This window comes from Natrix helvetica (genome assembly GCF_964273705.1).
Source record: "Natrix helvetica genome assembly, chromosome: 7".
Taxonomy (NCBI): Eukaryota; Metazoa; Chordata; class Lepidosauria; order Squamata; family Natricidae; genus Natrix; species Natrix helvetica.
Window position 1 is genome coordinate 75,526,467 of NC_138558.1, and position 17,906 is coordinate 75,544,372.

Consider the following 17,906-nt stretch of genomic DNA (forward strand, 5'->3'; position numbering starts at 1 on the left):
GCCTGTTTTTGCTGGCAGACCTCTGGGGCCCCGACTGGCGCCCCCGACACCAGTGATGTTAAGATGGCCACGCCCATTCCCCCCCCGAGGTCAAACACAACCCTGACATGGCACTCAATGAAATAAGAGTTTGACGCCCCTGCCCTAGACGAGCCAAAAGCAGGAATTGTGATAGGCAAGTAGTCCTCGACTTACAACGGTTCATTTAGTTACCATCCGAAGTTGCCGTGGCACTGAGAAAAGCGACTTATGAGCGTCCTCCCACACTTTTACGACCGTTGCAGCTTCACGTGATGCAAATTCAGAGGCTTGCCAACTGGTTCATGCTTATGACCGTTGCAGCGTTCTGGATGGAGGGGGGTGTCATACGATCCCCTTTTGTGACCTTCTGACCAGCGAATTCGATGGGGAAGCCAGATTCACCGAATGACTGGGTTACTCATTTAACGCCCGCAGGAATTCGCTTAACAACGGTGGTGAGGAAAAAATCATAACATGGGACAAAACTGTCTTCACAAATGACTCGCTTAGCAACAGAAAACTTTGGCCTCAGTTGTGGTCGTAAGTCGAGGACTACCCGTAGAACTTAAATCCTGGCCGGTTGTAACATTTTCTCCATGTTTGTTGCTAATATTGTGCTCAATTGCTCCTGTATTGTGGAAGTCCTCAACTTACAACCTTTCATCCTTCATTGACTATTCAAAGTTACAATGGACTTAAAAAGGTGGGTTATGATGGTTTTTCACACTTACGACCATGGCAGCATCTCCGTGGTCAAATGATCAAAATTCAGAGGCTTTGCAGCTGACTCATATTTATGACGGATGCCGCGTCCCCCCGGGGTCACCCGATCCCATTTTGCGACCTTCTGACAATGGGGACGTCTGATTCACTTAACAACCGGGTGACTTAATTTAATAACTGCAGTGATTCGCTCAACAACAATGGAGAGCAAAGTCCTAAAACGGGGCAAAACTCACTTAACAAAATGTCTCACTTAGCAACATGAACTTTGGCCTCGACTTTGGTCGTAAGTCGAGAACTCCGTTATGTAGTGGTGTCACAGAGTTTGATTTATTGTCTTTCTATGTCACGAAGTTAATGCTAGCCAAAGCCGTGTTCTCTGAGGAAAACACTGCCAGGATCAATGGCCACTGACACTCCGCTGACTGGCCAAGCGAGCATCTGCCTAGCCAATCCCTGGTATATAACAAAGCTTTATCGAGCGATTCCAGGGGTCAGATTTTGCAGTATCCTTCCCCTGGAGTGGGGAGGGAATGGGGATTTTGCAGTATCCTTCCCCTGGAGTGGGGAGGGAATGGGGATTTTGCAGGATCCTTCCCCTGGAGTGGGGAGGGAGTGGGGATATTGCAGTATCCTTCCCCTGGAGTGGGGAGGGAATGGGGATTTTGCAGGATCCTTCCCCTGGAGTGGGGAGGGAATGGGGATTTTGCAGTATCCTTCCCCTGGAGTGGGGAGGGAATGGGGATTTTGCAGTATCCTTCCCCTGGAGTGGGGAGGGAATGGGGATTTTGCAGTATCCTTCCCTGCCACACCCACCAAGCCACGCCCACCAACCCACACCATGCCCACAGAACCGGTTGTCCATGAGGTTTTGGACAATGGTGGCAAGCTGATTTTGAGGAAACCATCTTCATCAAACAATGATCACCATCAGATTGGTGGAGGGCGGAAGTAGATGTCAGAAATATTGCGGCCTAACAATGCCCCTTATCCTGCTTATGGTGCAGACTGCCGATGGATAATAATTACCCGATGGAGAAGCCAACTTTATTATATCTGCAATTGTCAAATCTGCAAAGTTATGATTATCCTAGGTTTGGAGCACTTGACCTACAAACAAGAGGAGGGGCCAATCTATTTTTCAAAGGAAAGATGGAATGTTTATTTTTGTAATTAAAAAACAATAAAACTCTAAAAAAACTACTATTTTTCAAACGGCCAAAAAAGCAGGAAAGGAAGTTTTAGAAAGAATGCAGAGAAGAGCAAAGAAGAGGATTAGGGGACTGGAGACTAAAACATATGAAGAATGGTTGCAGGAACTGGGTATGTTTAGTTGAATGAAAAGAAGGACTAGGAGAGACATGATAGCAATGTTCCAATATCTCAGGGGTTGCCACAAAGAAGAGGGAGTCAAGCTATTCTCCAAGGCACCTGAGGGTAGAACAAGAAGCAATGGGTGGAAACTAATCCAGGAGGGAAGCAACTTAGAACTGAGGAGAAATTTCCCGACAGTGAGAACAATTAATCAGTGGAACAGCTTGCCACCAGAAGTCATGAATGCCCCAACACTGGTTTTAAAGAAGAGATTGGACAACCATTTGTCTGAAATATTAAAGGCTTTCCTGCCTGAGCAGGGGGTCAGACTAGAAGACCTCCGAGGGCCCTTCCAACTCTGTTGCTCTGGGTTCTGTAAAATGTTCTTGTGTAACTCTCTGGTGATGAACCCACAACATCACACATTGAAGGGTTGAAGTGGACGAGCCCCAGAGTGCAAACATCAAAATAAAGAACAAGCACAAAACAAACATGGGACTCTACCCGTCCAACGCTCCTAATTTTGGGAAGAAAGGGTTGAAAAGGGGCGTGGGGGGGGGCGTGTGTGTAATTCACAGGAGTTTCGAATAATTGAAGAAAACTTACTGTGAGGGCTTGGTTTCCTGCATTAGTAGTTACAGGCGCAGTGTGTTTTAAGGACGCAGCTTTCCCCTTGTCTGTGAACGATAGAAATTTAATTCTTTTTTTCCAAAACCAGATGCTTCCTGCCAACACGCTTACAATCTAAGAGGGGTTGGTCAAGAAAGATCGTGGCTGTTTGCTTGATGAGCAGGTTTTTGGGGCGCCGATTGGCACCAGCGACAAAAGGACCCCTTAAGGATTAATTTTTACCCCCTTCTTCCCACCCGTCTGGGCTACCTGGAATGCCTCTAAAGATCACAGGTAGTTCTCGACTTACAACAGTTTATTTGGTGACCGGTCACATCAGCAGTGAGAAAAGTGACCAACGGCCCTTTTGCATAGTTACAGCCTTTGCAGCCTCCCTGTGATCACATGATTCAAACTCAGGCCCTTGGCAACTGGTTCATATTTTTAGGACCGTTATGGTGTCCCGGGGCGAGTGGTGCAGTGGCCTACAGGTGGAGCTCTCGCCTCGCGATTGGGAGGCTGTGAGTTCGATCCTAGAGGCAGAGGCAGATATTTCTCTTTCAAGGAGAATGTATCTGCTGAACAAAACTCCGCACTGGCGACAGGGAAGGGCATCTGGCCAGTAAACACTATCCTAGCTCCATTAAGTTGCCTAGACTCTGCCCCGCAAGGGATTACGGGGTCGTTAAATGACCAAAAAAAAAAAAGTGTCCCAGGATCATGTGACCCCCTTTTGCAACCTTCTGATCAGCAAAGTCCATGGGGAAGCCAGATTCACTTAACGACTGTGCTACTAACTTATCCACCGCAGTGATTCACCAAAGAAGCGCCTTACTAATTAGCGTCTGCAGAGACTCGCATAAGAATGGAGGCAAGAAAAGGCTGTAACGTGTGTCAAAAGCCACTTAACAAATGTCTCGCTTAACAACAGAAAAGTTGGGCTCAACGGTGGTTGTAAGTCGAGGGCTGCCTGTACTTGGAACACTTTACTTGGTCCCGAATTCAGCGGCCGGGTTATTCGGCTGGATCACGCGGGATCCTGGTTTAGCCAGAGGATTTTCCGCAACCGCTTACCTTTCCCCTTTTTCGAAATCTTCTCTTCCAGGACCACCCTCTGTCCATCAAGGGTGGAGATGGGCGCCCCGAGGTCTAAGGGTTCTTGCTCGCCGTTCTGTCATCAAATTCAGCGGCGTGGGAGAAAAAAAAATGGTGGTTTTAGAGGAACTGAATTTGTGGCCAGTACCGTAAGTTGAGTTAGCCCGAATAAAGCAATTTGGATTTTGATCAGCCACCTCCAGACCTGGTGTGTGTGTGTGTGTGTGTGTGTGTGTGTGTGTGTGACTTGCTATCTGAGGGTTGACGGATGGCCCAGGCTCTCTCTTTCTCTCTGCCAGCTCCATTCCCTGTTCCCCCCACTCAGAAGTGCCAGGTTGCCTTCATGCTGGCCCTGACTCCGAGGCCTTCTATTCCTCTGATTCAGCTGTCCGGTGTATTGCAAGCTGCCCAAATTCAGGAGGTACCAATGTGAATTTTAAAAAAATACCGTATTTTCTGGAGTATAAGACACACCTTTTTCTCCCCTAAAAGAGGGTGAAAATTTGGGTGCGTCTTATACACTGAATGTAGCCCCACCTACCCATCAGCCCCCACCCTTTGGCCTCTGCCTCCCAGCAATGTACCTCTTTGCAGCAAACGGGGGCTTACGGAGGCTGCAATAGGCTATGGCAATTCCTGCAGCCTGAAACAGCTGATGATCGGGAGAAATTGAAAGTGAAACTTGCTGTTTGTTCCACAGGGCAAATTGTTGGGAGGCAGAGGCAGATTTTTTTCTTCTTGTGCTAATCAGGCCGTTTGCTGTTTGCTGCAAGGAGGTAAGTCAATAACTATAAATGCCTATAGAACGTTCAAATTATTAAACTTATTTTTTTAAAGACTGCTTTATTATTGTTCTAGACAGCTTAACGAAATGAAGAAGCTTTTTAAAATAAATGCTTGATCTGAAGAGGCCCAGTGCTATTGTCTCTTCTTTTAAATAGCAGAGAATAACTATGCTTGCGGAGGCTTCAGAAAGCTATAGCAACCCCTGCGGCCTCAAACAGCTGATGATCGGGAGAAACTGAAAGTGAAACTTTGTTCAAGTATCTGTACAAGTAAACAGTGTATATTGTCTGTAATGTTTGCTGCTAGGAGGCAAATTGCTGGGAGGCAGATATTTTTCCCTTGTTTTCCTCCCCAAAATCTAGGTGCGTCTTATACTTCGGAGCGTCTTATACTCCAAAAAATACGGTATATGAAGAAATTAAAACTTACACGCAGAATCTGAAATTCTATAAAATATACATGCAGAGAGGAAGGAAAATAAACTGCTTTAATCTCCTATCGGTGAGATTAGTGTGTTTCTTAATGACAAATTAGGTTGGAGACCTTTATTTATCGTAAAGAAAACGCCATACATTAAAATCTTTAAAAACAACAAACGCAAAAACCTATTTTAGTTCAACGAATTACTTACTAGTCGGGCCACGAGATTATTAAGATTCAGTCCGTATTTTGCAACGACTGGACGCAGGACTTCCGTGACCGGCTTGGTGGGCTTAGCCTTTAAACCAACCGATCTGTTTATAGGGAGCAGGTCAAGCCTGAAACGGATAGACAAACCGAGTGAATATGGCTACTCCTCGACTTACGACAGCTCATTTAATGACCAGTCGAAGTTGCAAGTTAACAAAAAACAACTTAGGACCGTTTCTCACCCTTACCTATCCAACTTTAGGATACTGAAACTGTCATAAGTACGAACCAGTACTTGCCAATGAGCATCTACATTTTGATTACCAGACCATGGAGATGCTACAAAGGTTGTGAGGTGTGAAAATTGGCCATACACCACTTTTTTTCAGTGTTGTTGTGACTTTGAACGGTCACTTAAGTGAACTGTTATAAGTTGAGGACTACCAAACTTAATAACTCAAGTTGTTAAGAGAACCTGATATTGCAACCGTCGTAAATGTGAACTGAAATGCGTTAGGAGTGGAGCAGTGGCCTAGAGGTGGAGCTCTCGCCTCACAACCGGGAGGCTGTGAGTTCGATCCTAGGTAGAGGCAGATATTTCTCTCTCTGGGCACAATGAAGAATAATATATCTGCTGAACAAAACTCCGCATTGGCAACAAGAAGGGCATCTGGCCAGTAAAAAAAAAAACTTCAGTTGTCCAGATTCCACCCTGCAAAGGATTATGGGATTGTTAAAAAAAAACTGAACTGGTTGCCAAGCGCCTGGATTTTGATCAAATAACCACGGGGATGCAGCAATGGTCATAAGTGTGAAAAATGGTCGTAAGGGAGTGGGAAGAGGGTCAGAGCAGGTTTCTGGTCTTACCGAAATAACGTCCTTTTTTCTAAGCGAAGGGTCTGAGAATCCAAAATGCTGCTGTCCTGCTGCAGTACGAGTGGCTGCGGACAGAGAAGGACGAAATCACATTTAACGTCACGCTTGAGTGAGTTAACAAACCGAGGACTTTCATGGTTACCCCTTGAAGAGTAGAGACTTTTACTCCAGAGAAAACGCCTGGAGATGCCTTCAGCAGAGATTTCTGATCGGTTATTGGTTTTCTTTCAATTTAATTTAAAGCCCGTGGAACTATTACAAAAATAAATAATGCAATTTGGTCATAGTTTCAATCAATCAGAATAGAGCTGGAAGGGACCTTGGAGGTCTTCTAGTCCAGCCCCTGCTCAGGTAGGAGACCCTAAACAATTTCAATCAATCAATCAATCAATCAATCAATCAATCAATCAGAATAGAGCTGGAAGGGACCTTGGAGGTCTTCTAGTCCAGCCCCTGCTCAGGTAGGAGACCCTAAACAATTTCAATCAATCAATCAATCAATCAATCAGAATAGAGCTGGAAGGGACCTTGGGGGCTATTGGGGTGGTATGTTAAGTCCAAATGCTATTGCTATTGCTAACCTCTGCATCGCTCTTGGAAAAATGTAGCCTAAAAATGAATTTTTTTTTAAAAAAGTCCCAGGAGAGTGAAGTACCTTATCTCCGCTGACTAAAAAGAGGTCGACGGCAGCCATGCTGATCCGCTGCCTTTCGCAGAATTCGGACAGCGCCTCTTTGAGGGAGAACCCGCCTCTGACAGGCATGACGGAGGTGGAGCCGTCGGGGAGGTGGATGTGGCAACACTTGGGGGGCTTCTCTTTGGCCGCGGGAGGTCCAGAGGGTCGGCAGGGCTCGCCCTTTGAAGAGAAAGCGTTACAGATCTGCTGGGTAAATCGAGCGGGAATTTAAACGAAGTACAGTGGGGCCTCGTGCCGCATAACGGAGGGAGCTCCCGTGACTTGTCCCAGCTTCTGCCAACCTAGCAGTTCAAAAGCATGTAAAAATGCAAGTAGAAAAACAGAAACCACCTTTGGTGGGAAGGGAACAGCGTTCCGTGCGCCTTCGGCGTTGAGTCATGCCGGCCACATGACCACGGAGACGTCTTTGGATAGTGCTGGCTCTTCGGCTTTGAAACGGAGATTAGCACCGCCCGCTAGAGTCAGGAACGACTAGCACTCACGTGCAAGGAGGGGAACCTTTACCTTATAGACTAGACCAGTGATGGCGAACCTATGCCACGCGTGCCACAAGTGGCACGCGGAGCCATTTGTCAGGGCATGCGAGGCGCTGCCCTGTCAGCGTGCATGGGCGCGCTGGCCAGCTGCTTTCACCTTTTTAAAAGCTACTTTTCGCCCTCCCCAGGATCCAGAGGCTTTACAGGAGCCTGGGGAGGGCGAAAAGAGCCTCCCCCGCCCCCCGCCCCCCTGGAGGCCCTCCGGAGGCTTCAGGGACCGTCCGGAGGCTTCCCTGAAGCCTTCGGAACGCTTAAAACCACCCTCCGAGCAAACCGGAAGTGACTGGGTTGCTCGGAGGGTGGTTTTAAGCGTTCTGAAGGCTTCAGGGAAGCCTCCGGACGGTCCCTGAAGCCTCCAGAGGGCCTCCGGGGGGACGGGGGAGGCTCTTTTCGCCCTACCCAGGCTCCTATAAAGCCTCTGGAGCCTGGGGAGGGCGAAAAAAACATGTAAAAATGGGGGGGCGGGTCGCGCGATGTGCGCGCATACGCACTGGGGGGGTCGCGCATTGCATTATGGGTGCGGCACGCCCGCACACGACCCCCCTGTCCTCCCCCCACTTGTGGCACGCGAGCGAAAAAAGGTTCGCCATTGCTGGACTAGACATTTCTATAACAACAGATCTACCTGATCGATAAAACCCAAAATCAAAGATTCATCCTCCCCCCCCCCCCCCATCTCAAGCACAAAGTCCAGAAGTGGTTTCCAATGAGAAACAAAATTGTGTTTGTTTTTCCTTTGATCAAAGTGCTCAATTTAGCCCCCTCTGCTAACTCCCATCAGCTTTGGCAGCTGTTTGTTCCATCGTGGGGATCCTTCCATTTTTGTACATAAAGTAATCTTGCTACTACGGTAAGCATTTTTTTTAAAATCAAAAAGCAACGCATTTAGAAGACAGAATAACAAGAGTTGAAAGGAACCTTGGAGGTCTTCTAGTCCAACCCCCTGCCTAGGCAGGAAACCCTACACCATTTCAGACAAATGGTTGTCCAATTTCTTTTTAAAAACTCCCAGTGTTGAAGCATCCACAACTTCTGGAGGCAAGCTGTTCCACTGATGAATTGTTCTCACTGTCAGGAAATTTCTCCTTAGTTCTAAGTTGCTTCTCTCCTTGATTAGTTCCCACCCGTTGCTGGTCTTGTGTTCAGGTGCTTTGGAGAATAGCTTGACTCCCTCTTCTTTGGGGCAGCCCCTCAAATACTGGAAGACTGCTATCCTGTCTCCCCTGGTCCTTCTTTTCATTAAACTAGACCCATGATGGCAAACTTATGGCACGCGTGCCGGAAGTGGCATGCAAACGCCAGCTGTCGCCCGTTGCACTTCCAGGTTCCGGCATGCAAATGCGCACCAGCCACTGGTCTTCGCCCATGCATGCACACCAGAAACCGGAAGCTCAGTTTCCCGGTGCGCGCATGTGCTCTGGGGAAATGCTCTTTGGGTCTTCATTGCTCTCGCCTACGCATGCCAGGGAGCTGCTCTTCCAGTTTCGGTGTTTCCCCCTCGCCGAAACTGGGGCCGAAAAGGTTTGCTAACACTGAACCAGGCAACAGTTTATCATCCTAGTTCATCTTCATGCACATTTCCTGCCCAAAACGCCACAAATCTTACCATCTCCAGACTGGCAGCCGAAGATAAGGAATCTTGAGATTTTTGTCTGTAGGAGAGTCCCCCGGACTGAGAAGATTCTGGGGAGAAATAGGAAGTCATAGGTCTCTGTTAGCTGGGGTTAAAAACCTCACAATCCTCCTCAAAAGGATTTTAAATCAGCTTTTTTTTGGCGGTTTCCGCGCTTCAATCTCTGAAGGGAATCTAGATTTAAGACTCCGCCGCTTTTAATTCTCTAAGCGCAAGAAAAGGACCTGAACTCCAGAATTGGACCAAAAAGGACTGGCACTCTGGATATATTTTCTAACTCTCCCTTCCATCTCCGTATACAGGCGGTCCTCGTATTACAACAGTTCTCTGGGTGACCGTCTGAAGGTACAAGTGCCCTGAAAAAAAATGACTTATGGTCATTTTTCACACTTAGCGACCGTCGCAGCGTGTCCCCCTTCCCCCGCGGTCGTGCGATTTACATTCGGATGCTTGGAGAGCGGTTAGTGTTTACGACGGTGGCAATGCCCGTGTGGTCCCCTTTTGCGACCTTCTGCCAAGCAAAGTCAAGGGGGAAGCCAGATTCACTTAACAACCTTGTTAGTAACTTAGCAACTGCGGTGATTCACTTAACAAGGGTGGCAAGAAAGGATGTAAAAGGGGGCAAAACTCCCTTAGCAAATGTCTTGCTTAGCAAGCTGAATTTTCCCTTCCTTGTTCACTCAGCTTTCCTTCCTTCCTCCTTCCTTTCATCCCTCCCTCCCTCCCTTTCTTCCCCTCTCCTTCCTTCTTTCCTTTTCTTTCTCTCCTTCCTTTTCTTTCATTCATCTTCCTTCCTTCCTCTCTCTCAGAATCCTTCCATCCATCCTTTTCCTCCTCTCTTTCCTTCTTTCTCTTTCTCTCCTTCCTTTTTCCTTCCTTTCTCTCTCTCTCACAGAAGCCTTCCATCCATCTCCTCCTCTCCTTCCTTCTTTCCTCCTTCCTTCCTGTATCAGAATCCTTCCATCTATCCTTTTCTTCTTCTCTCCTTGCTTCTTTCCTTCTCTCTTTCTTTCTCTGCTTCCTACTTTCTTTCCCTCCTTCCTTCTCTTTCATCTTCCTTCCTTCCTTCCTGTCTCAGAATCCTCCCATCCATCCTTTTCTTCCTCTCTCCTTGCTTCTTTCCTTCTCTTTCTTTCTTTCCCTCCTTCCTTCTCTTTCACCTTCCTTCCTTCCTTTCTCTCAGAAGCCTTCCATCCATCCTTTTCTTCCTCTCTCCTTCCTTCTTTCCTTTTTCGTTCCTCCCTCCATCTCTCAGAATCCATCCATCCATCCATCCTTCCTTCCTTCCTTCCTTCCTTCCTTCCTTCCTTCCTTCCTTCCTTCCTTCTCTCTCCCCCACAAAGTCTTTACCTTTGGATTTTAAAACCCACCTTTCAGACAGTTGCCGTTCTCCTTCTTCTTCTGCGACCTCCCCAGGCTCCTGCTCCTCGACCAGGAGAAGAAAGTTCCCTTTTTCTTCTTCTCACCGTCCTCTTCTCCAGATTCTTCATTTAAGGAGCGGCCAGACTTGGCTTTTCCACCTAACTACCAACAAGTCCAATGTTAAAAATCACTTTCCGCGAGTCTTTCTTTCTTTCATCAGACCGGTGCTTATATTTTGCTGGTTCTGCTGCCTCCTCATCTTCTTCTTCCCAGCAGCTTTCAGCCCCACAGACGGCAGACTACCACCTCTGAGTTGTAGCCAAGATAAACTAACAAGCTAACATCTTGATTACCTTCCTGACCAACAAGCAGCTGTCAGAATAACAGAGTTGGAGGAGACCTTGGAGGTCTTCTAGTCCAACCCCTCGTTGAAGCAGAAAATGCTACACCACTTCAGACAAATGGTTATCCAACATCTTCCTAAAAGCTTCCAGTATTGGAGCATTCACAACTTCTGGAGGCAAGTTGTTCCACTGGTTAATTGTTCTCACTCCTTAGTTCTAGGTTGCTTCTCTCCTTGATTAGTTTCCACCCATTGCTTCTTGTCCTGCCCTCAGGCGCCTTGGAGAATAGTTTGACTCCCTCTTCTTTGTGGCAACCCCTGAGATATTGGAAGATTGCTATCATGTCTCCCCTAGTCCTTCTTTTCATCAAACTAGACATCCCCAGTTCCTGCAACCGTTCTTCATATGTTTGAAGATAGATAGATAGATAGATAGATGATAGATAGATAGATAGATAGATAGATAGATAGATAGATAGATAGAAGATGGATACATAGGTAGATAGATAGATAGAAGATAGATAGAAGAATAGATAGATAGATAGATAGGTAGATAGATAGAAGATAGATAGAAGAATAGATAGATAGATAGAAGATAGATAGATAGATAGATAGATATAGATTTTGTCATGTTTATGTAGCGTATATTGGAGGCAGTGACCCTTTGAGAGCAGGAGGCCACGAAATTTCGTTTTAATGTATGCCATTTAGTGGACCTTCAAAGTGACAATGAAGTTATTCTATTCTATTCAAGAATTCGGTCTCTTTTCAACTGTACATCCTAAAAAATAGATAGATACCTTTCTGGGAGTGGAAACAGGGAACATATCCGGACCGAAATTGGACTTCTGAGTAGGGCTGCTTGGGACCCATTGCGGATCGGAGACCGGACGGCCTTCCACTTCGGCTAAAACACATTCTTGGTAAAACGGAGACTTCAGGAAGCGTGCGTAGCTGTCGAATTTCATCAAATTGAAAATCTAACGGAAGGAACGGAGTCCTATTAAGGCAGAATTCAATCCACGCTGCCATGAATACCAGTTTCCAAAGTGGCAGAGATTGTCCCCGGGGTGGGAATAAAATAAAATAAATAAATATTTTGGGGAGAAATTGGAGTAGCTAAAGGAGAGTGTTCTGGCCGAGGCTTCCCAAGAGCCTGAAGCAAACTCCTGGTCCCCATAAAACCCCTTTTATTAATTCACTGTGAATTCCTCTCATTCACATCCAGCAAAGTCTTTCAAGAGAGGATTTATGGTCACAGACCTTATCTGGCTTGGAGAGCTGCCAGGCTGAGATCTGCAGAACTTGGCAAGGAGTCTCAGAGAGTCAAGAACCAATTAAGCGAACTAAAATGTCTCCTGCAAACTCCATTCCCCTTCCGCTCCTCTTTTATTTCCTCTGGGAGGGGCCATTCACCGCCCACCTGTGGCCTTACTCCCAGGTCAACACCTATTCTTTAGCTCTTCCCTTCGTCTGGCAACTCTGCACATGCGCACACTGGGAACAGGCTCCAGCTGTTCTTCTGCCTCACTGATGTCTGACTCTAAAGGCAGCTGATAACTGTCAGACGGCCCTGGACCCCTCTCTGCCTCCGACACAGAGCCCTCCTCAGAGCCTTCCCCAGACTCCCAAGAGTGGCCCATCTTCCTCCCCAACCTCCTCACTGTCCGAATCTGCTGCCAGCTCCTCTGGCCACTGGCGGGTGACAACAGAGAGCTTGAAGAGAATTCTAACCCAATTGCCTCTTCTAATATGGGTTGGTCTTCTGAAAGAGACATTACAGATAAAGAGAATTTAAGAGCAATTTAAGGGGACTTCTACTTCCATCAGTTCATTTAGTGCCACTCAAGGTTACAACAGCCCCGAAGCAAGGGAGTTATGACCATTTTTCACATGTACGACCATTACACCATCCCCGTGGTCACATGATCCAAATTCGGACGCTTGGAGACTGTCTCGTATTTATGACGGTGGTGCTATCTGCCGAGGTCTCCTGATCCCCTTGGGCGACCTTTTCCCAGCAATGGGGAAGCCAGATTTACTTAACAACTGTGTTTTTGACTTAACAAAAGCGACGATTCCTTTAACCTGCGTGGCAAGGAAGGTCGTACAATTGGGCGAACCCGTTTGACAAAGGTTTCTCTGAACGACCGAAATGTCGGGCATGTTGGAGTCATAATCCGAGGACTGCTTGTATCCGTATTTCTCCGAAAATAACACCATGTCTTATATTAATGTTTGCTCCAAAAGATGCATTAGGCCTTATTTTCCAGTTAGGTCTTATTTTCGGGGAAATACGGTACTAAATTGCATCGGACTGGCTGAAGTTCTTACCTGGGGCTTATTTTGGGGGTAGGGCTTATATTACCAGCACCCTGAAAATTCATATTAGAGCTTATTTTGTGTTTAGGTCTTATATTGGGGAAAATACGGCACTAAATGCCTCTCTCTGGTTGACAGTCTGAACTGGGGCTTATTTTGGGGGTAGGGCTTATATTATGAGCATCCTGAAAATTCATGTTACGTCTTATTTTCTGATTAGGTCTTACTTTCGGGGAAATAGGTTGTGGCAGCCCTTCGCAAAGGGTGTTTTTTCTTAACCAGCGGAAGGGGATTGTTCAGATTTCCGACGGTACCTGAAGCTGCTGATCTTTGAACATGTTTGGATGTGGTGCAGTCAGGACATCGTCCGCCAGCTGGACTTGGCTGTCGATATTGACCGGAGTCGTAGCTTTGCTGCATAAATATTTATTAAAGATCTCCTGCGCTCGGAATGAAAGCTGCAAAGCAAGAAAAAAAGGACGTTAAAAAGGAAAGCGTGTAGGAATTAACAGAGGTAACAGCGTTCCGTGAGTCTTTGGCATTTAGTCATGCCGGCCACATGACCACGGAGACTTCTTCGGACAGCGCTGGCTCTTTGGCTTTGAAACGGAGATGAGCACCGCCCCCTGGGGTCAGGAACGACCAGCACAAATGTGCAAGAGGAACCTTTACCTTTTATGCAGGAATTATGGCAGCCGTGATACAGGCTGACCTCAACTTACAACAGTTTTGTTTCGCCACAACGGCACTGGGGGAAAAAAGGGACCTATGACCATATTTTCCATTGGCTTCCCTGGTTCAGGCAGTCGCAAAGGGGATCATGTGACCCCTGCATAAATACAAGACCGTTGCCAAGCATCTGAATTATGATCATAATGCTACAAAAGTTGGGATGCTACAGAAGTTGTGTGAAAAATCATCACAGGTCACACTGGTGTGGTAAATTTGAACGGTCACTAATGGAGCTGTTGCAAGTTGAGGACTAGCTATCTTCTCCTTCCCCCGTGTGTGTGTGTGGCTCCTTTCTTCTCCCTGCTTCTCCCCATCCCCACCTCGGACTTTTTCCAAAAGTGTTTGAACGGCCAGAATGCATTGTAGGTTGTTTCAAAATGAAGAGAAAAAGAGGGGAAAAGGCATTTGACCGCATGGGCTTACCTCCTTTTTGTCGTGAGCAGGTATGTGGTTAAAATATTCGCAGGCCTGCCAAAACAGGATGTTTTCTTCACTAAATTCCTTCCGTAAAAAATCCTAGGTGGGAAAGAGGAATTAAAAACCACGCTGAGGGGAAACGTCCAAGAACCTTCCAAAAGCCCACCAGATCTCAAACCCTGAAGTATCTTCCAGACAAGGGACCCTCTTGTGTCTCTTTCAAAGTCTATCTTGGGTTGGGGGGGGGGGATTGGCTGGTGGGGCTCGAAAGCGAATTGAGCTGCAACCGCGACTGAATTAAGCCCAGCTATGGAGAAGGAACAGGGTGGCTCAGTGGCTAAGATATTGAGCTTGTCCATTGCTTACAGAAAAATATCGAATACCAAGTGGATCCTGAAGAAGCCGCTCAAAGGAGACAGCCCAACTGGCGGCTCTTCTTTCCCGTTGTCGTTGGCAGCTTTGGACACTGGGCAGACTGGCGTTGCTGCTGAGGCTGGTGTCGCTGGCGCCATCTTTCAAGTCGCTGTGATTCAGCTCTGCGGGAACGTCCAAAAATCATCATCATCATCTGGCAATAAACGTACGGCTGTGTCGACCCAGTGGCGGGATTCAAATACCGTATTTTTTGGACTATAAGACGCACCGGAGTATAAGACGCACCAAGATTTTGAAGAGGTAAATTAAAAAAAAACTTCCCCCCGTTTGAGAGGCCTGCAAAGTGCTCCTGGCGGCTAAGGAGGGCAAAACGAGCAAAAAATGGGACCTGCAGAGAGTTTGGAAGTCCTGCAGAGTGCTCCCGGGGGCTTGAGAGGGCAAAAACACCCCTATTTTCACTCGTTTCTGCTCTCCCCAGTCCCCAGGAGCACTTTGCAAGCCTCCCAAACCCTCTGCGCATTCATTTTTCTGAAAAACTGGGGTTTCCGGAGGCCAATCATGCTGTATTCAGTGTATAAGACGCACCCAGATTTTCACCCTTTTTGGGGGGGGGGAAGTGCGCCTTTTACTCCGCAAAATACGGTAATTTAACAACTGGTTCTCTGCCCTAATGACCAACTGGGTTGGCGGGGCTCTGTGGTCATGTGACTGGGTGGGAGTGACCAATTCAATGTCACTCAGGTCGATGGGCACTTCGCCTTAGCTGTTACAATGTAGTGTTAACCGGAGAGGCAGTTTCTGTAAGCCGGGCAATAAAGATTAGGCTAGAAACAACACCAGAGTGTTCCTTCCTGCCTTCCTTACAGGATTAGCCCTGTGAAGTGGGAAAAAAACAAAAGGAGATTTCTTCCAACAACCGGTTCTCCAAACTGCTTTGAAAGTTAACAACCGTTTCTCCCGAATAAGTGCGAACTGGCTGAATCCCACCACTGTGTCAATCTCTCCGGAACCGAAAACCGTGAAACCTCTCGTTGGCTACAGGGGAAAGATGAGAACCACAGCAAAGGACCAGGCTTTGCCGGTGAGACTACTGCAAGTTGCCAATTGACCACAGATAAGTGTAGTGCAGGACAAACTCACTGTTGGACAACTGCCGTAACCAACTGTCCGCGGGACGAGAATTACACTAAGATCGAAGAAATGGTGCGATCGAATCATTAAAAAAAGTAGGCCAAAGGAGGGACCAAATAAAATGTAAACGACAAAAATTAAAACACCTTTAAAATTATTTTAAATAATTAAATGGAATTGTAGCCTTCTCCTGTAGTGAGTTTCCCTGTGGTAAAAGAGGATTAGGGGACTGGTGGCTAAAACAGATGAAGAACGGTTGCTGGAATTGGGTATGTCTAGTTTAATGAAATAGGGACACGGTGGCTCAGTGGCTAAGACGCTGAGCTTGTCGATCAGAAAGGTCGGCAGTTCAGCAGTTCGAATCCCTAGAGCCGCTTAATGGAGTGAGCTCCCGTGACTTGTCCCAGCTTCTGCCAACCTAGCAGTTGGAAAGCACGTAAAAAATGCAAGCAGAAAAATAGGCACAACCTTTGGTGGGAAGGGAACAGCGTTCCGTGCGCCTTCGGCATTGAGTCATGCCAGGCACATGACCATGGAGATGTCTTCGGACAGCGCTGGCTCTTCGGCTTTGAAACGGAGATGAGCATCGACCTCTAGAGACAGGAACGACTAGCACATATGTGCGAGGGGAATCTTTACCTTTAGTTTAGTTTAACGAAAAGGAACGGGGTGACATGAGAGCAATGTTCCAGTATCTAAAGGGTTGCCACAGAGAAGAGGGAGTCAAGCTATTCTCCAAAGCACCTGAGAGCAGGACAAGAAGCAATGGGTGGAAACTAATCAAGGAGAGAAGCAACCTGGAATTAAGGATAAATTTCTTGATTTAATCAGTGGAACAACTGGCCTCCAGAAGTTGTGAATGCTCCAACACTAGAGGTTTTTAAGAACTTTACTTTACTTTACTTTATTTAGATTTATAAACCGCTCCCTCTCCCCGAAGAAGACACCGGACAACCACATATCTGGAATGGTGTAGGTTTTCCTGCCTGAGCAGGGGGTTGGACTAGACGACCTCCAAGGAACCTACCAACTTACCTGGATAAAGCTGGTATGACCCCCTGGTGTGGTGCCACTTCAGCAGACACCTCCAGTCACTCAGGGAGGGCCACCCTTCAGCGGCCATGCCCAGCCGAGTGACCACGGAGAAGGCCCAGCTGGCCTCCCGGTGGCGGCGCCACCAGCCGCCGCCAGCATCCTTTCTCTCTGTTCCTTTCACTCTGTTTTACAGCATGTCTTCCAAGGGGCATCGCCCCCCCCCTCCCCCGAGCCTGTAAGAAGCTCTTGGAACACCTGACTCAAATTTGATCCAGCGAGACATCAATAATTGAACGAAAAAGGCTGTTGCTGAAGAGACATGAATTATTCAGCCTGCAGCGCAATGCAAGGACAGACACAGCGCTCCAGTGGCCACAGCCAAGAGAGGGAGGGAGGGAGAGGGAGGGAGGGAGAGGGAGGGAGAGAGATTGATTGATTCGTTCTGGGCTTCCCTGCTTCCACAAAGAAAATGAAGGAGGCATTGGGGTCAGGTTTAAAACTTGAAAATTACTACATTGGGGGATGGGGTGTCTGCCGGCCGATTGTGGCGTCTGCACACCGTAAAGCCACTGGCCAGATTTTACAGGCAGGCCATTGTAGGAAGTTAGCACCCACCCCTCTCCTAGAAAATTGAAATATCCTAGGAAATATTGAAAAGGCAGAATATTAGGCCAACCTAGCATTCATTCATTCATTCATTCAATCAATCAATCAATCAATCAATCAATCAGAATAGAGCTGGAAGGGACCTTAGAGGTCTTCTAGTCCAACCATTTGCTCACCCAGGAGACCCGATAGCATTTCAGACAAATGGTGGTCCAATCTCTCCTTAAAAACTTCCAGTGTTTGGAGCATTCACAATTTCTGGTGGCAAGTTGTCCCACTGTTCTCACTGTCAGGAAATTTCTGAGATTTGCAGAATGAAGGAGGAGGAAGAGGAGGAGGACTGTGGGGTCCTTGGTGCTCTCTGAGCTTGCTTGTTTTCTTGCAGGCGTTTCACGACCCAACTAGGTAACGTCATCAGTGCTACTCATTGTCAAACGCCTAAAAAAATATCCGTTCTTTTCATAAACACAGAAGCATTTCACTTACCTCCATCAGAGACGGTTGTAGACTGCAGGGAGAGAAGGAAAAAAGAAAAAGAGAGAGAGAAATGATCAGTCATGGATGCAAAAACTGGAAAACTCAAAAGATCTGAGCAAGGTTCTTTATCCACCCCTGTGATCCGACTTTCAACACTCCAGCCCATTCAGTGAGATTTAAGATTTG

General features: G+C 47.1%; 2 protein-coding genes across 4 annotated transcripts in view; one reads left to right on the forward strand and one right to left on the reverse strand.

Moving 5' to 3' along the window:
- The window catches only part of MSANTD1 (Myb/SANT DNA binding domain containing 1), a 108,293-nt gene that overhangs the window by 56,561 nt on the left and 33,826 nt on the right, over positions 1-17,906 (forward strand). The gene's annotated exons all lie outside the window — the stretch shown is intronic.
- Positions 1-17,906, reverse strand: part of RGS12 (regulator of G protein signaling 12) — a 60,132-nt gene that overhangs the window by 19,534 nt on the left and 22,692 nt on the right. For 2 of the 3 annotated variants that reach the window (XR_014175856.1, XM_081958937.1), the window contains exons 4-14: positions 17,730-17,751; positions 14,463-14,632; positions 14,103-14,195; positions 13,262-13,405; positions 11,426-11,605; positions 10,291-10,444; positions 8,894-8,970; positions 6,710-6,910; positions 6,046-6,119; positions 5,180-5,306; positions 3,742-3,838 (exon numbers count right to left, since the gene is read on the reverse strand). Coding sequence is in view for 2 of the 3 variants with exons in the window: in XM_081958937.1 (XP_081815063.1) it covers positions 3,742-3,838; positions 5,180-5,306; positions 6,046-6,119; positions 6,710-6,910; positions 8,894-8,970; positions 10,291-10,444; positions 11,426-11,605; positions 13,262-13,405; positions 14,103-14,195; positions 14,463-14,632; positions 17,730-17,751 (1,339 nt within the window). In the remaining variant the exon portion in view is untranslated. Of the gene's footprint in view, positions 1-2,664; positions 2,736-3,741; positions 3,839-5,179; positions 5,307-6,045; positions 6,120-6,709; positions 6,911-8,893; positions 8,971-10,290; positions 10,445-11,425; positions 11,606-13,261; positions 13,406-14,102; positions 14,196-14,462; positions 14,633-17,729; positions 17,752-17,906 lie in introns of all 3 variants that reach the window. The other variant, XM_081958936.1, reaches the window with a different exon arrangement.